Source organism: Bos grunniens, chromosome 18 (assembly GCF_055505025.1).
Source record: "Bos grunniens cultivar Pamir isolate PY7600 chromosome 18, Bosgru_T2T1.0, whole genome shotgun sequence".
Taxonomy (NCBI): domain Eukaryota; kingdom Metazoa; phylum Chordata; class Mammalia; order Artiodactyla; family Bovidae; genus Bos; species Bos grunniens.
This window is the reverse complement of record NC_141182.1, coordinates 2,491,404-2,510,035: the sequence shown is the minus strand read 5'-3', so window position 1 is coordinate 2,510,035 and position 18,632 is coordinate 2,491,404. Positions and strand designations below refer to the sequence as shown.

General features: G+C 44.3%; 1 protein-coding gene and 1 pseudogene across 14 annotated transcripts in view; both read left to right on the top strand.

Moving 5' to 3' along the window:
• The first annotated feature begins 9,440 nt into the window (after positions 1–9,440).
• The window catches only part of WDR59 (WD repeat domain 59), an 84,129-nt gene continuing 74,937 nt past the window's right edge, over positions 9,441–18,632 (top strand). For all 14 annotated transcript variants that reach the window (XM_086349882.1, XM_086349879.1, XM_086349889.1 and 11 more), the window contains exon 1: positions 9,441–9,602. Coding sequence is in view for 4 of the 14 variants with exons in the window: in XM_086349883.1 (XP_086206009.1) it covers positions 9,549–9,602 (54 nt within the window). In the remaining 10 variants the exon portion in view is untranslated. The remainder of the gene's footprint in view (positions 9,603–18,632) is intronic.
• On the top strand, positions 17,762–18,466 carry LOC147352921 (KRAB domain-containing protein 5 pseudogene; annotated as a pseudogene).

The following is an 18,632-nucleotide window of genomic DNA, read 5'->3' as shown; positions in this document are numbered from 1 at the left end:
GAAGACCTACAAGACCTTTTAGAACTAACACCCAAAAAAGATGTCCTTTTCATTATAGGGGACTGGAATGCAAAAGTAGGAAGTCAAGAAACACCTGGAGTAACAGGCAAATTTGGCCTTGGAATACAGAATGAAGCAGGGCAAAGACTAATAGAGTTTTGCCAAGAAAATGCACTGGTCATAACAAACACCCTCTTCCAACAACACAAGAGAAGACTCTATACATGGACATCATCAGATGGTCAACACCGAAATCAGATTGATTATATTCTTTGCAGCCAAAGATGGAGAAGCTCTATACAGTCAGCAAAAACAAGACCAGGAGCTGCCTGTGGCTCAGACCATGAACTCCTTATTGCCAAAATCAGACTTAAATTGAAGAAAGTAGGGAAAACCACTAAACCATTCAGATATGACCTAAATCAAATCCCTTATGATTATACAGTGGAAGTGAGAAATAGATTTAAGGGCCTAGATCTGATAGATAGAGTGCCTGATGAACTATGGAATGAGGTTCATGACATTGTACAGGAGACAGGGATCAAGACCATCCCCATGGAAAAGAAATGCAAAAAAGCAAAATGGCTGTCTGGGGAGGCCTTACAAATAGCTGTGAAAAGAAGAGAAGCGAAAAGCAAAGGAGAAAAGGAAAGATATAGGCATCTGAATGCAGAGTTCCAAAGAATAGCAAGAAGAGATAAAAAAGCCTTCCTCAGCCATCAATGCAAAGAAATAGAGGAAAATAACAGAATGGGAAAGACTAGGGATCTCTTCAAGAAAATCAGAGACACCAAAGGAACATTTCATGCAAAGATGAGCTCGATAAAGGACAGAAATGGTATGGACCTAACAGAAACAGAAGATATTAAGAAGAGATGGCAAGAATACACAGAAGAACTGTACAAAAAAGATCTTCACAACCCAGATAATCACGATGGTGTGATCAATGACCTAGAGCCAGACATCCTGGAATGTGAAGTCAAGTGGGCCTTAGACAGCATCATTACGAACAAAGCTAGTGGAGGTGATGGAATTCCAGTTGAGCTATTCCAAATCCTGAAAGATGATGCTCTGAAAGTGCTGCACTTAGTATGCCAGCAAATTTGGAAAACTCAGAAGTGGCCACAGGACTGGAAAAGGTCAGTTTTCTTTCCAATCCCAAAGAAAGGCAGTGCCAAAGAATGCTCAAACTACCGCACAATTGCACTCATCTCACACGCTAGTAAAGTAATGCTCAAAATTCTCCAAGCCAGGCTTCAGCAATATGTGAACTGTGAACTTCCTGATGTTCAAGCTGGTTTTAGAAAAGGCACAGGAACCAGAGATCAAATTGCCAACATCTGCTGGATCATAGAAAAAGCAAAAGAGTTCCAGAAAAACATCTATTTCTGCTTTATTGACTATGCCAAAGCCTTTGACTGTGTGGATCACAATAAACTGTGGAAAATTCTGAAAGAGATGGGAATACCAGAACACCTGATCTGCCTCTTGAGAAATTTGTATGCAGGTCAGGAAGCAACAGTTAGAACTGGACATGGAACAATAGACTGGTTCCAAATAGGAAAAGGAGTTCATCAAGGCTGTATATTGTCACCCTGTTTATTTAACTTATATATATGCAGAGTACCTCATGAGAAACGCTGGACTAGAAGAAACACAAGCTGGAATCAAGATTGCCGGGAGAAATATCAATAACCTCAGATATGCAGATGACACCATCCTTATGGCAGAAAGTGAAGAGGAACTCAAAAGCCTCTTGATGAAAGTGAAAGTGGAGAGTGAAAAAGTTGGCTTAAAGCTCAACATTCAGAAGACGAAGATCATGGCATCCGGTCCCATCACTTCATGGGAAATAGATGGGGAAACAGTGGAAACAGTGTCAGACTTTATTTTTCTGGGCTCCAAAATCACTGCAGATGGTGACATCAGCCATGAAATTAAAAGACACTTACTCCTTGGAAGGAAAGTTATGACCAACCTAGATAGCATAGTCAAAAGCAGAGACATTACTTTGCCAACAAAGTTTCGTCTAGTCAAGGCTATGGTTTTTCCTGTGGTAATGTATGGATGTGAGAGTTGGACTGTGAAGAAGGCTGAGCGCCGAAGAATTGATGCTTTTGAACTGTGGTGTTGGAGAAGACTCTTGAGAGTCCCTTGGACTGCAAGGAGATCCAACCAGTCCATTCTGAGGGAGATCAGCTCTGGGATTTCTTTGGAAGGAATGATGCTAAAGCTGAAACTCCAGTAGTTTGGCCACCTCATGTGAACAGTTGACTCATTGGAAAAGACTCTGATGCTGGGAGGCATTGGGGGCAGAAGGAGAAGGGGACAACAGAGGATGAGATGGCTGGATGGCATCACCGACTCGATGGACGTGAGAGTGAACTCTGGGAGTTGGTGACGGACCGGGAGGCCTGGCGTGCTGCAATTCATGGGGTTGCAAAGAGTCGGACACAACTAAGCAACTGATCTGATCTGATGTGCCTGTATGTGTTAGAGATGTGTGATATTTCCAAAAATTCGTAAACGAGCTCGACTTAAAGAAAATTAAATACTCATATAAATACTCAAAAATACAAAATAATCTGGCCAGAATGAGTTTCAGGCTAATGTTATCTGAAAAATATTCAAGACAAAACTGATATCTGGTATTGAAAGTGGTTTAAGCATTTTGGTGTGATGAATATAGGCAAAGAGTTACACATGATCATGATTTTCTAAGATTGGATTCAATTTAGTTGGGTAAATGGATTTTGTTAGGAATAGGCTAAGACAAGACTGGATTTGGTTTTTTTCTCTGAAGTATTCTTCAAATGCTACTTTTGACAAACAAATTGAGATGAGTTTCTTAGCCTGTAAGTGATTTATATTTGCTTTTGAGATCTTTAGGGAAAAAAATCTTTAGGTTAGAGGATAAGTATTGTCTTCCAGTGACTTGTGATCTTATCTGACTAAAAACTAACTTTGGGCTCTTGAGGTATATCAAAGAGAAGTATTTAACTGTTAGGTAGGTAGAATAGGGAAAAGGAGTCCAAAATGGCGGTGGCTAAAAGACAAGGAAGGTCCGAGGACCAGAGTGAAAATGTCAGGCAGAACAAACAGCACTCCTGGCTAAGCCCAATTTGCATAGGGCAGGCCCAGGTGGAGGAAAAAACATATAAAAGGAGGAGCCAAAGTGCTTTCTCTCAGACTCTCTCTCCCACGTGCATACGCTCTTTTCTTTCTCTCTCTCTCTCTCTCTCTCTCCTGCTATCTTCTAAATAAAATAGAGCTGTAACACTGATTTGCCTAAGAGCTGTAGCAGGGTTTGTCCAAGACCTGAGAGCTGTGACGCGCCGAGGGCTTTAATGTCCGTTGCTCCAAATCTTTGTTGTGACGAGAGAAAGAACCGAGGAACATACACTCGCGTGACACAACTAATAACTAGCCTTATTTGGTATGTTATGTTAAATGTGATCATTTTAATTCTGGTTATTGTAACCATAGTTTATTGTACACTGTAATCAGATGTTTGACCATGTCTTTTGAGGGGTTTTTTTGTCATTTATAGATATTTCTTTACACTGGTGCTGATACAAAAATGCTTCATCTTCAAAAAGATACATAGGAAGACTAAGGAACCAGTTACAATAATCCTACATCCAGATGCTGGCTGTAGGGATTTCAGCCCAAGTAGACTAAGACAAGGAGCTGCCCTGCCCCTGGGGCCCCTATATCAGGTATTCAGAGAGTTTCACTCCCTGATAGGCAGGGTCAAGGCCCCTACTCAGCCTCCAGGCAATTACAGAAGATGGACCTTTGCCCTTCTTTTTACCATAAGATTATGGGAGTAAAATCTCTGAGGGGTGAATGTAACAGGAGGAAAAGGGGCAGGGCATAACTTTTGAAAGAAAGACATAGCCCAAGGACACAACATAAACAGATTAGAATCAAATGGGACCAAGATGGCAGACAAGACTAGATCTTAATCCTGGATCAGCAAGTGAATGACACACCCAGAGGTGCCATGACAGTTCCATGGCACTGTTAAAAGACCAAGGAGTCGGCAGTGGCCCAAATCCTGGAAATCTCCACCCATTCCCCAAAATAGTTGGAATAATCCTCCCACTCATTAGCATATGAAATTACCCAGCCTATAAAAACTAACCATGTCACATTTCATGGTACTCACCCTCTGTCTGTGATGGCCCACACTCTGTAGAGTGTGTTTCTCTCTGTATCTGAATAAACCCACTTCTTAGCTGTCACTTTGTAAATCTTTCACTGAATTCTTTCTGTGATGAGACATCAAGAACCTGAGCTTCATTAGGTCCTGAAACCAGGTACTGTGGCTTTTGGCTGGATTTGAGTCCCAACCATGTGGGTTTAAGTCCCAAACTGGGTTTTGGCTGGCTTTGAGTCCTGGCCACATGGGTCTGAGTCCCAAACCCTGATAAATGGTTTTAGTTGGATGGCATCACTGATTCAATGGACTTAAGTTTGAGCAGCTTCTAGGAGATGGTGAAAGACAGGGAGGCCTGGCATGCTGCAGTCCGTGGGGTCACAAAGAGTGGGACATGACTGAGTAACGAGCAACTACATCCTAGGGCTTCTCAGATGGTGGCTCAGTGGTAAAGAATCCGCCTGCCAAGCAGGAGATACGGGTTTGATCCCTGGTTGGGAAGATTCCCTGGAGAATGGGAACCCATTCCTGGGTTATCTTTCAATCTCCTGCCCTTGACTCTGGCTTGCAGTTTTCCCCCTTCCTGGCTCTTTGAGCTGATACCCTTCTCTCCAGAGCAGTATTTAGCTTTTTTGATGGAGAATTGGGAACAAACTGTAAGGTAGGAAGAAAGTCCAGTGCAGGAGTTTGGAGGCCAGGGCTGGAGGAGATGTTTAAGGACTGGGTTGGGTGAGTATGTCTGATGGGTGAACGAGAAAGAAAGCAAGGGATTTTAGGGACCACTGTTGTGATTCTGTGTTACTTTCTGGGTGTAAGGAGTTACAAGTAAGGACCTTGCTTTCATAGAAGACATCCTTTTGATGTAGACAGCACTGGGGGGCATCACATACACTTCTTGCCTTTATTCATTGGACCAGTATTCATGGAGTACTGTACTTGCTGTCACCATGCAAGGCTGAACAAAACAGACCTGGTCCCTGTCCTTCGAAAGCTTGAAACTATTCAGTAAACAAATAAATATTGAGTTACAAATTGATGTGTATATTGAAAGAAAGGAATAAGCCACAGTATCGTGTGTGTTAATTGGGGAACTGTTTTATGTCTTTGGAACACATCCTGCTCTTCACACTTTATAACACTGATCAGATCAGATCAGATCAGTCGCTCAGTCGTGTCCGACTCTTTGCGACCCCATGAATCGCAGCACGCCAGGCCTCCCTGTCCGTCACAAACTCCCGGAGTTCACTCAGACTCACATCCATCGAGTCAGTGATGCCATCCAGCCATCTCATCCTCTGTTGTCCCCTTCTCCTCCTGCCCCCAGTCCCTCCCAGCATCAGAGTCTTTTCCAATGAGTCAACTCTTCCCATGAGGTGGCCAAAGTACTGGAGTTTCAGCTTTAGCATCTTTCCTTCCCTAGAGGACTCCATCAAAAATCATAAAATTATACTGTAAAGCTCAAATGTTACTGTCTTAGGGATGTTATGTCAGGTCTCCCATTTAAGCTGCTTTCTTCTGGGACATTGCTTTCATAAAACACAGTTCTGCTAAGTGTATACTCTTGTGTCCCTGTTTGCGCACACTGAGCAGTTTCCAGGCATGAGTTGGTCTTCCTAACGCACTGACAAGTCCATCTTCCCATTAAATCCACACTCCAAGAGGGAAAGGAAGCCTTCTCATCTCTATTCATGTCACAACTTGCATGTAGAAATAGCTATAATTTTAACAACAATAATGATAGCTTACACTTGAGTATTCACTACATTCCAGGCCCTGTGCTTGCTTAACTCCTTACCACAACCAAATGAATTTCTTCCTTCTATAGAGAAATTGTCCCAAAGAAAGGCAATGCCAAAGAATGCTCAAACTACCACACAATTGCACTCATCTCACGCTAGCAAAGTAATGCTCAAAATTCTCCAAGCCAGGCTTCAACAATATGTGAACCACGAACTTCCAGATGTTCAAGCTGGTTTTAGAAAAGGCACAGGAACCAGAGATCAAATTGCCAACATCCGCTGGATCATCGAAAAAGCAAGAGAGTTCCAGAAAAACATCTATTTCTGCTTTATTGACTATGCCAAAGCCTTTGACTGTGTGGATCACGAGAAACTGTGGAAAATTCTGAAAGAGATGGGAATACCAGACTACCTGACCTGCCTCTTGAGAAATCTGTATGCAGGTCAGGAAGCAACAGTTAGAACTGGACATGGAACAATAGACTGGTTCCAAATAGGAAAAGGAGTTCATCAAGGCTGTATATTGTCACCCTGCTTATTTAACTTATGTGCAGAGTACATCATGAGAAATGCTGGGCTGGAGGAAGCACAAGCTGGAATCAAGATTGCTGGGAGAAATATCAATAACCTCAGATATGCAGATGACACCACCCTTATGGCAGAAAGTGAAGAGGAACTAAAGAGCCTGTTGATGAAAGTGAAAGAGGAGAATGAAAAAGTTGGCTTAAAGCTCAACATTCAGAAAGCTATGATCATGGCATCGGGTGCCATCACTTCATGGGAAATAGATGGGGAAACAGTGGAAACAGTGTCAGACTTTATTTTGGGGGCTCCAAAATCACTGCAGATGGTGACTACAGCCATGAAATTAAAAGATGCTTACTCCTTGGAAAGAAAGTTATGACCAACCTAGACAGCATGTTAAAAAGCAGAGACATTTGTCAACAAAGGTCCGTCTAGCCAAGGCTATGGTTTTTCCAGTAGTCATATATGGATGTGAGAGTTGGACTGTAAAGAAAGCTGAGTGCCGAAGAATTGATGCTTTTGAACTGTGGTGTTGGAGAAGACTCTTGAGAGTCCCTTGGACTGCAAGGAGATCCAACCAGTCCATCCTAAAGGAAATCAGTCCTGAATGTTCATTGGAAGGACTGATGTTGAAGCTGAAACTCCAATACTTTGGCCACCTGATTCAAAGAGCTGACTCATTTGAAAGACTCTGATGCTGGGAAAGATTGAAGGCAGGAGTCTCCTCGACAGAGGTGAGATTGTTGGATGACATCACCAACTCAATGGACATGAGTTTGAGTAAACTCTGGGAGTTGGTGATGGGCAGGGAGGCCTGGCATGCTGCAGTCCGTGGGGGTCACAAAGACTCGGACACGACTGAGCAACTGAATTGAACTGAATTGAACTGATGGAGAGATTGAGGCTAAGCCAGTTAAGTCCAGGATTTGAAAGGCTGAGGCTGAAAAAGAGAACTTAATAACCATTCCCCATGCTAGCACAGCAGTTCTCTAACTTTTGGATCTCAAGATCCCTTTAACTCCTAAAAATTACTAATGATCCCCCCAAACTTTTATGTGGGCTATATTTAGTACATTAGAAATTAAAACTGAAGACTTAAAAAAATTATTTCATTTAAACATCAATGCATATTAACATTGTTGTTGTTCAGTTGCTCAATTAATATAAAATATTAACATTACTAAGACATTTTATAAGTGAAAAATAACTTTATTTTCCAAAACAAAAAAGCTTTAGTGAGAAGAGTGGCAGGTCTCCTTAATAGCTGGCTTAATAGAAAACCTCTGTATTTTCACATCTGCTTCGTTCAGTGTGTTACAAATATGTATCACGTACCCTCTGGAAAACTCCACTGTACACTGGTGAAACACAGTAGAAAAGACAAGTAACTTCTTAGGATCACTATGAAAATTGTTTTGCCTTCAGAAGCACACTCCCCCTCCGTCTGTGGATACTTTGGCAGGCACTGCTGTACTGTATGGGCTTCCCTGGTGGCTAAAAGGGTGAAGAATCTGCCTGCAGTGCGGGAGACCTGGGTTCAGTCCCTGGATTGGGAAGATTTCCTGGAGAGGGCAGTAGCTACCCACTCCAGAAACGACTCGTATGTTGGCGCTTTTCAATGCCTTTGTGGCAGGCCTCTGGGGAAGAAGTAACCATTGTTGCTATTCAGTGGCTAAGTTGTGTGCCTTTCTTTGGACTCTGCGACCCCATGGACGGCAGCACGCCAGGCTTCCCTAAATTTCATTATCTCTCAGTTTGCTCAAACTCATGTCCCTCGTTTTGATGATGCCTCCCAACCATCTCATCCTTCGTCGCCCCCTTCTCCTGTTCCCTCAGTCTTTCCCTGCAGCTGGGTCTGGTAACCACTGGTCTGCACTAATGATTGCAGTGAGAAATATCAATAACCTCAGATATGCAGATGTCACCACCCTTATGGCAGAAAGTGAAGAGGAACTCAAAAGCCTCTTGATGAAAGTGAAAGTGGAGAGTGAAAAAGTTGGCTTAAAGCTCAACATTCAGAAAACGAAGATCATGGCATCCGGTCCCATCACTTCATGGGAAATAGATGGGGAAACAGTGGAAACAGTGTCAGACTTTATTTTTCTGGGCTCCAGAATCAGTGCACATGGTGACTGCAGCCATGAAATTAAAAGACGCTTACTCCTTGGAAGGAAAGTTATGACCAACCTAGATAGCATAGTCAAAAGCAGAGACATTACTTTGCCAACAAAGGTTCATCTAGTCAAGGCTATGGTTTTTCCTGTGGTCATGTATGGATGTGAGAGTTGGACTGTGAAGAAGGCTGAGCGCCGAAGAATTGATGCTTTTGAACTGTGGTGTTGGAGAAGACTCTTGACAGTCGCTTGGACTGCAAGGAGATCCAACCAGTACACCCTAAAGGATTCAGTCCTGGGTATTCATTGGAAGGACTGATGCTGAAGCTGAAACTCCAATACTTTGGCCACCTCATGCGAAGAGTTGTCTCATTTGAAAAGACTCTGATGCTGGGAGGGATTGGGGGCAGGAGAAAAAGGGGACGACAGAGGATGAAATGGCTGGATGGCATCACCGACTCGATGGACGTAAGTTTGGGTAAACTTCGGGAGTTGATGATGGACAGGGAGGCCTGACGTGCTGCGATTCATGGGGTCGCAAAGAGTCGGACACGACTGAGCGACTGAACTGAACTGAACTGAATGTCCAGCTTTGGTTATCCACGGCCTGGGCCTTGCCAAGGACCCCGGGCAGAGGGGAATATCTCCCTCCTCTGCGCCAAATCCTAACCTACAAGCTCTGCCTTGGTTGCGGCTCAACCTTGGACTACAACTCCCGGCAGAGCTTGCGGCATGGGGGCATGTCTTCACCGCCCGGAGAAGCGAGGGTGGCTCGAGCAGAGTGACGGAAGAGGGGGCGTGCCCGTCTCGGGGCCGGCACGGTACCGCAATTGGAGGAACCGAGAAGAGGGGGCGTACCCAGTGGTGTGTGAGCCAATGGCGTGTGGCCAGACGGGCGGGGCGTGGCAGGGCGGACCTGAAGGCTGCGTGTAGCTTACTGAGCCCGGGAACGCGAGTGCAGGGGGTGGGAGCGCGTTGTCCTGCGGCCCCCGCGGCTGGGCGCGGGTGATGGCGGCGCGATGGAGCAGCGAGAACGTGGTGGTGGAATTCCGCGATTCCCAGGTGAGCTGGGGGCCAGTGGGGCCTTCCGAGCATGCGCCCTTCCTGGTTCCCCTCCCCCACGCGGCCGGGTCTGTCTCGGGGACGTCGGGGCGACCCCCAGCCCGGCTGGTTAGGTAGGCAAGAGGGTGGCCAGGAGCTGTCAGACCCGAGCGGGCGAGGGGAGCTTGGATTATCGATGGGGGTGGTTGGGGCTGCCATTGGCGAGGTTTCGGGGTTCCTCTCGTGGATAAAAGGAGTGGGGTCTGCCTGGGGACATCTAAGTGCAGAGATTGCGGGTTTGTGAGCGCTGAGCGGAGGCTTCCCAGGACCAGGGTGGTGAGCGAGGGGGTGTTTGCAGTCCCCGCCCCTGGTGATTTTGGGCTTGTCACAGAACTTCTCTGAGCCTCAGATGCATGGATTTCCCAGCCTCACGGGACTTTGGAGTGGATTCGATTAAAAACAACAACAACAAAACTGCATGCAAAGTGCCTGTTTCAGCGTCTAAGCTTCTAAGTGTTCACTGATTCTAGAATAGTGGAAAATATCGTACAGCGAATAGGAGTATGCACTGCATGTATTAACCTGGGTTCGAATCCCGCCTCAGCTCTTAGCCTGTCCTCACCCACTGCTCATGTTTTCTTACCTGTAAGAGGTACGAATCGTGCCTACCTCGTAGGGCTGGTTTGAGAATCTTATGAGGTCATACATTTAGAATGTGTGGCACAGTACTGGACACATGGTGAACCTAAAGGAAAGCTCCTACTTACTAGAAATTTTTACCAGCTTTCTGTTTCATTCCTTCCATATGTTGGGCCTTGTGCTAAGTGATTTATTTACATTTTGTTTTAATAATGCATGAAAAATCATGCAAGGTAAGTAGATATTACTCCTTTTTTTTTTTTTTTTTCCCATTGGGGAAGCTGTTCCCCGTTTGGCTGATTCCAAGTGACTTGGCCACGGCCTCTCATTAAGTGGGATTATGAGCACAGGGCCTTGTTGGGCTCATTACACCACCCTGCTTCATACTGTATGAGTCTATCATACAGTCATTCCACGAGAAATATCATGCCCCCCGCCCCAGCACCTAGGACACTGTCTTGGTGTTTCTCTTCATTCATCGCACACATATTTATTGAATACCTTCTCTGTGCCTGGCTTTCATGCACTCACTTGTTCAATAAAGGTTTACTAAACTTCTGCCAGGTGCATGCTGTGCCAGGCACTGTCTTGGTGCCGAAGTGATCTTTACTGAAGGGGAATCTGGATTTATGATAAGGGGATGATGTGGTTCCTTCTTTCTAAAACCCACTCCTTCTTTTGCCATGAAGATGAAGGAGTGGAGAACCTCCCACCAGTTTGCTCTGTGGTGCCCTTGATACACAGCAACCGTGGGGAATTTGAGCAACCAATTTGGATTAAAGGATCCTAAAAGCACTTTGCACTGTCAGCATGATGTCTCTGGAAGGAAGGAAGGTGCCAGACTCCCAGGGAAAAAGAACCGTATTCCTGTTACCCTTCTTGTTAATTGCTTTCGCTGGGGACTAAGAACAGAGTCATGTGTCCTACCTCTGAGCCTGCTAATTTGGAAGCTACTAATCTCCAAACCCTTTAATTTTCACAGAAACCCAGGTAGTCTCACCCCTACTTCTCTGCAGAGATGTAATTGGAAAGACCTGCAGAGAGGGTGCTGACACGGATATTAAGATGCTATGAAGTTGTATCGAATAATTAAACCTAAACAGCAGTTGTCATAGAGAACAAAGTAAATTGAGTCATCTAACTGCCTTGTGGGAGTTTCTGTTTTTCTATTTGATTTTTCTGTTCATTTGGAAGGGTGTGTCTTAGTGTGAGTTAGCATGGTTTTGTGATTGATTTTGGTGGTCTTTGGGAGGGATAGGGACCTACTGGGACCCATTTTATTAACTATTTCATTAATGTAGAAAAGAAAAAGTTAAAACTCTTCATATAGCTTTTCTGAAGAGCAGAACAATAAACTTTTCCAAACATCCCACCACTTTAAAAAATGATTAAAAAGATCTAAAGCTCTTAAAGACTTTGCTGGTGGTCCACTGGTTAAGAATCTGCCTTATAATTCAGGGGACATGGGTTCAATCCCTGGTCTGGGAACCGGGACCCCACATGTCATGGGGTAACTAAAGCTGCATGCCACAACCCAAAGCCATTGGAGAGTGGGCATGCGGCAACTGAGACTGGATGCAGCCAAAGAAATAATTAATTTAAAAAATGGAAAGCTTTTAGATTTTTTCAGAGAAAAACCCTAGTCTGAAAGGTGAAACTCTTTTTACATTTTATATGTGTTGTTTACTTTATAAAACAGATGTTACTTTCACCGATTACTAGTGAGGAACCTGTGCTGCTTGGCATCCACTCTGAAGTGGTCGCTAGAATCAATGAGATCAATGAGTATGAACACTAAGAAAACTTGGTGATAGTTTTCTAGAGCAACACTATCCTCTAGAACTTTCTGAGATGATGGACATATGGCTTTTCAACAATTTAAATGGGTCTAGAAGGCAGTGGCACCCCACTCCAGTACGCTTGCTTGGAAAATCCCATGGACGGAGAAGCCTGGTAGGCTGCAGGCCATGGGGTCACTAAGAGTCGGACCCGACTGAGCGACTTCACTTTCCCTTTTCACTTTCATGCACTGGAGAAGGAAATGGCAACCCACTCCAGTGTTCTTGCCTGGAGAATCCCAGGGACCGGGGAGCCTGGTGGGCTGCTGTCTATGGGGTTGCACAGAGTTGGACACAACTGAAGCGACTTAGCAGCAGCAGTGTGACAGAGATATCATATTTTAAAATTTAATTAGATTTTAATTAATTGCCATTAAATAGCCACTTGTGGCTAGTGGCTCTGGTATGGGAAGGTACAGTTCAGGGAACTAAGAAGATGGAGATTAGTGTCTACTCAAAGAGGGGGAGGTGGTAGACTGTGCAGGTAAGGATCTCTTAATTCAACAGTTAAGTACAAAAATACCAAAGAGCATGACTTTTGTGATGAAGATAAGGGCAGACTCATAGCAGCTGTCTCCTTAATGTCTCTGCTTGGGCATTTGCAAAATGCTCAAACTTTCCCTGCACCCCAGCTTCTTGCCCCCTTCCAGTCCACCCTCCACACAAAGTGATTTAAAAGAAGTACGGGTTTATTAAGGTACACTTAATGTTCAATAAAAATTCACCCTTTTGAACTTTCCTGGTGGTGCAGTGGATAAGAATCTGCCTGCCCAGGGGATGTGATTCAATCGCTGGTCCCTGAAGATTCCATGTGCCTTGGAGCAACTAAGCCTGTGCACCACAACCATTGAAGCCAGCGTGCCCTAGGGCCAGAGAAGCCACTGCAATGAGAAGCCCTAGCACCACAAATAGAGAAAGCCCGTGCAAAACAACGAAGGCCCAGCAGCATCTTAAAAAAAAAAAAAAAATTTGCTGTCTATGGTGTTTTGTTATAGCAGCTTGAATGGACTGATAATCAGAACAAAACAAGCAAAAAATCCCCACCCACATCATGCTTTCATCTCTACATCTGATTTTCACTTATCTAGTACATATGAAATGGCCCATTATTTGGGGGTTTAATTTATATTTCCCTGATTACAGTGAAGATGAGTATCTTTTCACATTTTTTTTCCTGTCAAATGCTTGTTTATGTCTTATACCCCTTTTTAAAAATTGAGTTGTCTCTTTCTCATAGATTGTAAAAATTTTTCTGAATTCTAATCCTGTATTTAGTTACGTAAGTTGCAAATATGTTCTTCCCGGTTGTGGCTTGCCTTTTCATTATTCTAATGGTATTTTTAGATGGACAGAAGTTTAAGCTTAGTGCAATTGAATTTATGGATTGTACCTTTTCAGTCTTCTTAAGAAAAATCCATATCCTAGGTTCATACAAATTTTCTTCATAATTTTTCATTTTTTTCTTTTCTTGCTACTTTGAAATTGAGGAGGCATCTCAGGAGAAAGCATGCTCTCTGGTGCCCCTGGTGGTGGATGACTTATTAGTCTCAGCATTATTAAAACTGTTCTAGACAGTTGAAGACTTGAGGACTGGTTTTTGCTCTTAAAAAAACAAAAAAGAATTCAGCAAATTCATTAGCTAAGGAGAAAATTACGAATAATTTATAGTCAATACACTGATGTCGAGCAATCCAGCTTTGATCCCTGCTTTTCTAGATTCTAGGGAACTTCCCTCGTGGCTCAGATGGTCAAGCATCTGCCTACAATGCGGGAGACCTGGGTTCAATCCCTGGGTCGGGAAGATCCCCTGGAGAAGGAAATGGCAACCCACTCCAGTATTCTTGCCTGGAAAATCCCATGGACGGAGGAACTTGGTAGACTATAGTCTCAGTCTGTGGGATAACAAAGATTCGGACACGACTGAGCGACTTCACTTTCACTTTCTAGATTTACTTTTTGAGAACTACAGGGATGGAGGGAAATGGTAGGACTAGTTTTGGTGGAAGTGACTATTATGATGTGAATGCTGCAGGTTGTTTTCTAGAAAACTTGATACAAAAATGCAGTGGATAAGAGTCTGCCTGCCAGTGCAGGGGACATGGGTTCGATCCGTGGTCTGGGAAGATTCCACATGATGTGGAGCAGCTAAGCCTGTGTGCAACAAGTATTGAGCCTGTGCTCCAGAGCCTGCAAGTCACAACTGCTGAGCCTGTGTGCGGTGACTACTGAAGCCCGCCCTAGAGCCTGTGCTCTGCAGCAAGAGAAGCTACCACGATGAGAAGACTGAGCACCACAGCTGAGAGGAGTCCCCGCTCACTGCAACTGGAGAAAGCCTGCATACAGCAGTGAAGACCTAGCCCAGCCAAAAATAAATAAATAGTTTTAAAATGCTGTGAGGGAAGAGGGAAGAGCATAGAGCAGAGAGGGTTTGGAGCTGGAGGTTTGGCATTAGGATCCAGGTTAGGCCACTTATTTGTCGTGTGATCTTAGGCAACTTATTTCCTTTCTAGACTTCAATTTCTTCATTCACTAAACTGTGGTAACAGTACCTACCTGTGTCCAGAATTCCCCAGACCAGTCTCAAGTTCCACTGGGAGGATTCACACTTGTATTTGCAGTTATGATTTATTGGAGCAAAAGACACAAAGCAACATCTCGGAAGAAGAGTGAAGCCTGGAAGAAACCGGGCGTGAGCTTTTGAGTCATCTTCCCATGGGGTCGCTCAGGACATGCTTAACTCCTCCAGCATCGAATTTTGACACCCATGTAATGATGTCTACCAGGGAAGCTCCCTTGGGACACAGTGGCCAAGGTTTTTCTTTGGCGCTGGTCATGTAGGAACCTTCTGGCTAGCACAGACCAAAATTCTGCATTCCCTGAGGCTCAACAGTGGCTCTGCATAAACCATGTTGTTTGTACGTACAGTTAGACACAGCAAGCTCTTCTTATCAATTAGGGAATATGGGACCCTCCCACCCCCACCCCAACCCCTCCGCCTCAGGTCCGAGCTACCAGTCAGGAGTCAGCCTTGTAAGCCAGCCTTTGTAAGGTTAGCAGTCTCATGCCTGCTGGGAACTCTTTTCTCCAACTACCAAGTTCCACGTGGATTAAATGAGATAATTATGCAGAGCCCTTAGCAGGGATCAGTGTCCATTAAATGCTTGATGCATGTTCATTACAATGTTGATGTTAGAAAAGTTGCCTGAGGAAGCAGCAATCTTGGCCTGACTCATGGAACTAAGAGGACCTTTGGGAGTCATCTCATCTCTCCTCTTATTTTACAAATGAGGAGCCTGAGACTCAGAAAGTTTAGGTGACTTTCCTTGTGAAACCAGTTTGTACCATTTGAGTTTGTGGGGAAGTGAGGATGTTCTCATTTTAAAGGGAGAGACTTCACTTCAACAACCTAAGTGTCCAACAACAGATGGAGGGGTAGAGAATTTGTGGTACATCTATACAATGGAATATTACTCAGCCATGAAAAGGAATGCAGTTGGGTCATGTGTAGAGACTTGGATGGACCTAGAGTCTCATACAGAGTGAAGTAAGGCAGAGAAAAACAAACACTGTACATTAATGCATATATGTGGAGTCTTGAAAAGTGGTACAGATACATCTGTGTTGAGGGCAGGAATAGAGACACAGATGTCGAGTGGACATGGGGACACAGGGCAAGGGGAGGGTGGGATGAATTGGGAGATTGGAAATTAACTTATGTACACTAATGGGTAAAATAGATAGCTAGTGGGACCTGCTGTAACGCACAAGGAGCTCAGCTTAGTGCTTTATGATGACTTAGATGGGTGGGATGGGGGTGGTGGTGGGAGGAAGTCCAAGATGGAGAACATATATATGTATGCTGTTGCTGCTGCTAAGTTGCTTCAGTTGTGTCCAACTCTGTGCGACCCCATGGACAGCAGCCCACCAGGCTCCTCTGTCCAAGGAATTCTTCAGGCAAGAATACTGGAATAGATTGCCATTTTCTTCCCCCATATATATGTGTACATATAGCCGGGGCTTCCTAGGCGTCTCATTGGGTAAAGAATCCGCCTGCAGTGCAGGAGATTCGAGTTCCATCGGTGGGTTGAGAAGATCCCCTGCAGGAGGGCATGGCAGCCCACTCCAGTATTCTTGCCTGGAGAATTCCATGGACAGAGGAGCCTGGCGGGCTACCGTCCATAAGGTTGCAAAGAGTCGGACAGGACTGAAGCGACCTAGCCCACACGCACATACGTAATAGCTGATTCACTTTGTTGTGCAGTGGCGGCTCACACAGCACAACATTGTGAAGCAATTATACTCCAGTTCCTCTGGGAGTTGGTGATGGACAGGGAGGCCTGGCGTGCTGCAATTCATGGGGTCGCAAAGAGTCGGACACGACTGAGCGACTGAACTGAAGAAATAATAAATAAAGAGGGAGAGCCTTTCCCAAGAAAGGCTCATTGTGCGCAGGGTGTAAGCAAACCTCTGATAGATAACCTCTCATGAGCCTTAGGCAAGGGTGGTTTGAAAGCAGGCTTGGCAACAGTGTCGGCTCTAATTTAAAGCGATCGGATCTTGTCATGTTAAATGCTCTGATCCTTTTCTATCAGTGGGTTTCAGTTTGTGGAATTATTCTTTGGAGTCTCGTAACGCATACATTACAGTCTGTGCTCAGGCACATGACATCCTGATCTTAGGGGAACTGATCTAGCTCTGATTTGCATTGACTGAATGTTTCCACTTTGCATCATTTAGAAGGATGGTAGGCAAAACATTTCTGTTTTTTGGACAGCTCTTTCTAATTCAGCTGGGGTCTAAAGAGAAAGAGCTGTTTTCTTTCCTAGTCCCTTCAAAGAAACCAACACTAGCTTTTGTTCTGCAGGTAGCAGAGGCCCCTAGGGAGGCTTTCCTTTGCATCCAATCAAGGCAGAAAGATAATCCTATGAATCTGTGCTACAGATTCTTCCCAGAGATCAACTTTCTAACACAACCTTGTGTTTGTACCCAGATTTAACTGTAAACCCAAAGTGGATGTGTACTGCAATTCATCTCCAAATTCAGTGTCATTTGACTGTTATAAAGTCTTATACCTGTTATTTTTTAAAAGATGAAAGTGTTTTACCATAATATTTTTTGGGTAACAGTTTTATTGAAATATTTTTCACACATCATACGATTTACTTGTTTAAAATGTATACAATTCAGTGGGTTCTAGTATATTCACAAAGTGTGTAACTCTGACCACAGTAATTAAAAAAAAATTTTTTTGACCACAGTAATTTTTAGAACATCTTTGTCACCCCAAGAAGAAACCCTGTACCCTTTAGCCATCAGCCCCCTAGTACCCTGATACCCCAGCTCTAGGCAGCAGCGACTAATCTAATTTCTGTTTATATAGATTTGCCTGGTCCGTCCTGTGGGAGCATCAGTGTGGTTTGTAGGAAGTGCTCCAGGGGCTTCTAAGGGGAGGCCTGGGTTAAGGACATGGCTCCTGGTCCATTTGTGAGAGCTGAGGCCCAGCTTCAATCAGGAGAGGCAGCAGGGTTGGCCTAGCTGGATTTGGACCGGGGAAGTCAGTCAGCTCACACGGTCTGTGTGAGCTCAGGGTGAGGAGCTCTCTCTAAGGAGAGAACAATCAAGAAATAAGTTCACAGGCTGGTCTCTAGGTAGGAAGTGATTGTTGCTGAATCTCTCCTGAGACAGGACAGGAGAGGTGGGTCTTTTCAGCTTTTCAAGGTCCTTCTGTCTGTAGTTGTGGTGGTTGCAGGTTATAGAGCTGTGCGGATGCCTTTGAAGGTATTTTCTCAAGATGCAGAGGTGTGTTTGCTACATAACATCCCCAGAGAAGACAGAGCAGGAGGAAGAAGAGGAGGAAATGGCAGCTTCTCAGGGATGGCTGACATTCCAGGATATAGCCATAGACTTCACTCAAGAGGAGTGGGAGTGCCTGGACCTCGGTCAGCGGGAATTGTACAGAGACATGATGCTAGAGAAGTACGGGAACCTGGCCTCCTTGGGACTTGTGTCTCTAAGCCAGACCTGGTCACCTTTCTGGAGCAAAGGAAGGATTCCAGGAATATAAGGAGAGTGGAGACAACACCCATACACCCAGCTGCGTCTTCTCTACACACCCAGTGTGTGATGCCAAGAAATCCAGGCTTCGAAGATTTATGTCCAATAGAAAACCTATAAATATATGAAATATTTCACCTTGTAAATTTACATTTAATGAAAGACTGGGAACATACACGGGCATGTGAAGGACAGAGAGGATGTTATGATGGACATAACCCAACTGGGACAGTTTCTCATAATGTAAACATTACTGCCAAGAGAAATCAAGGTTGTGAATCAAACTGGGAAAAAGACCAATTTAAGTCACTAACATCTGCAGAGAAGTGTATGTTTGTCAGCAAAGACCCACATCGTTTTTTGACATATACATGTTCTCTGAAAGGAACTGTGGAAAATCTGGAAAGTCATCTAGTCTCTACTGCAGATAATCATTCAAACCACTCTAAATGCAATATTCAATTAAACATACATTCAAATATGTCTGAAGACCAGAAATTTAAAAAAGAGGGAAAAGATT